The sequence below is a fragment of the Microtus ochrogaster genome, unplaced genomic scaffold (assembly GCF_000317375.1).
Source record: "Microtus ochrogaster isolate Prairie Vole_2 unplaced genomic scaffold, MicOch1.0 UNK74, whole genome shotgun sequence".
NCBI classification, from domain to species: domain Eukaryota; kingdom Metazoa; phylum Chordata; class Mammalia; order Rodentia; family Cricetidae; genus Microtus; species Microtus ochrogaster.
Genome location: NW_004949172.1, coordinates 1,372,338 through 1,373,759, shown reverse-complemented (window position 1 = coordinate 1,373,759; position 1,422 = coordinate 1,372,338). Strand labels below are relative to the sequence as shown.

General features: G+C 49.9%; 1 protein-coding gene across 1 annotated transcript; it reads right to left on the bottom strand.

The window, feature by feature from the left end:
- Positions 1 to 514, bottom strand: LOC101995525 (putative ubiquitin-like protein FUBI-like protein ENSP00000310146; the record flags this gene model as incomplete). Its single annotated transcript, XM_026777587.1, has 1 exon — positions 1 to 514. A coding segment is annotated over one exon (456 nt), but the record flags the coding sequence as incomplete, so codon positions are not given.
- Positions 515 to 1,422: the final 908 nt, after the last annotated feature.

The following is a 1,422-nucleotide window of genomic DNA, read 5'->3' as shown; positions in this document are numbered from 1 at the left end:
TTTTTTTTTTCTTTTTGGACAAAGGGACTTTATTAGACTGCCAGGATCACAATAGGATTTAGGAATTAGCATTGGGGCCCTTCTTCTTGCCAAAGGTTGGCACAACGTTGACAAAGCAACGGTTGTACTGCATCCGTCGTTTGGCCTGGCCTGTCTTCTTCTTCTTCTTCTTCTTCTCCTGCTTGGCCACCTTGGGAGTTTGACTTCTCACTTTTCCAGCATGGGCCAGGGAACCATGAACTTTACCTCCCAGCATGCGGCCAGCTACTTCCAAAGTGGTCAGAGCTTCCACGCCACACTGGCCTAGGGTGGCCTCATCCTCCAGTGGCGAGCCAGCCAGAAGCAGGACTTGATCTTCCCGGGCAATGCCTTCCAGTGAGGTCACATGAGCTTTGATCTGGGTGACCATTTCTTGGCCGGTCACCTCGCGGGTGTGTAGTTCCTGGGGGCGTACGAAGAGCTGCACGTTGGCTACTAACCCGCGGACACCGAGGCTGCTGCCGCGAAGATGGAGTCAAGAAAGAGGAAGAAGCAGGAGCGCGCACGTCCTCACCGCCAGCTGCGTGGCACGTCTTGTGTGCTGTATATATGTACATACAGAACCACAGCTTTGAGTCTCTAGAAGGCTCGGAGTGACAGGTCTCTCATACTGCTGTTCATGTTCCATTTAATCATGGTGTGGTGCTAGGGACAGACTCATGGCGTTGGGCTTCTTAAGAACTAAATTTCTGAGCTTGGCGGACAGCCACCCGAGGTGGGTGGGTTACAGGACATCGACATTTGCCAAATGCCAGGTGAGTGTCGCTCACTGGGCCACACGGCCAGCCTCAGAGCAGTCTTGTGAGCCAAGGCTCTCCACAGGGAAAAGGACAAAGAGACATCAAACTGGGGCAGCCTCAGGGATTTCCGAGTTTGTGGGTGGCGAACAACTCAATGCAATCCACTCAAGAGTTAGAACGCACACCACTGCTAGTGGAAAACATGCCAGTTCCACGCTACAGCACAGCAAACGGAGCTAGGGATGCGGCTTTAAATGGCCATGGGGACATTGTAAGCAAGATAATGATGTGGCTAATGTTTAAATTTCTATTCCCTTTTATACTGTTCATAGACTTGTGTGTTCGAATGCTTGGCCCATAGGGAGTAGAATTATTAGGGGTGTGGCCCTGTTGAGGTAGGCGTTGGAGGAAGTGTATCACTGTGGAGGCAAGTTCTGAGGTCTCAAGTTAAGGCCAGTATATTACCTGTGGATCAAGATGTAGAACTCTCATCTCCTTCTGCAGAAACACAGCTGCCTGGATGCTACCACCATAATAATAATGGACTAACATCTGAACTATAAGCCATCACAAAATGAATGTTTTTCTTTATAAAAGCAGGGTTCATGGTACCTCTCAGAGCAACAGAAACTCTAAGACAGAG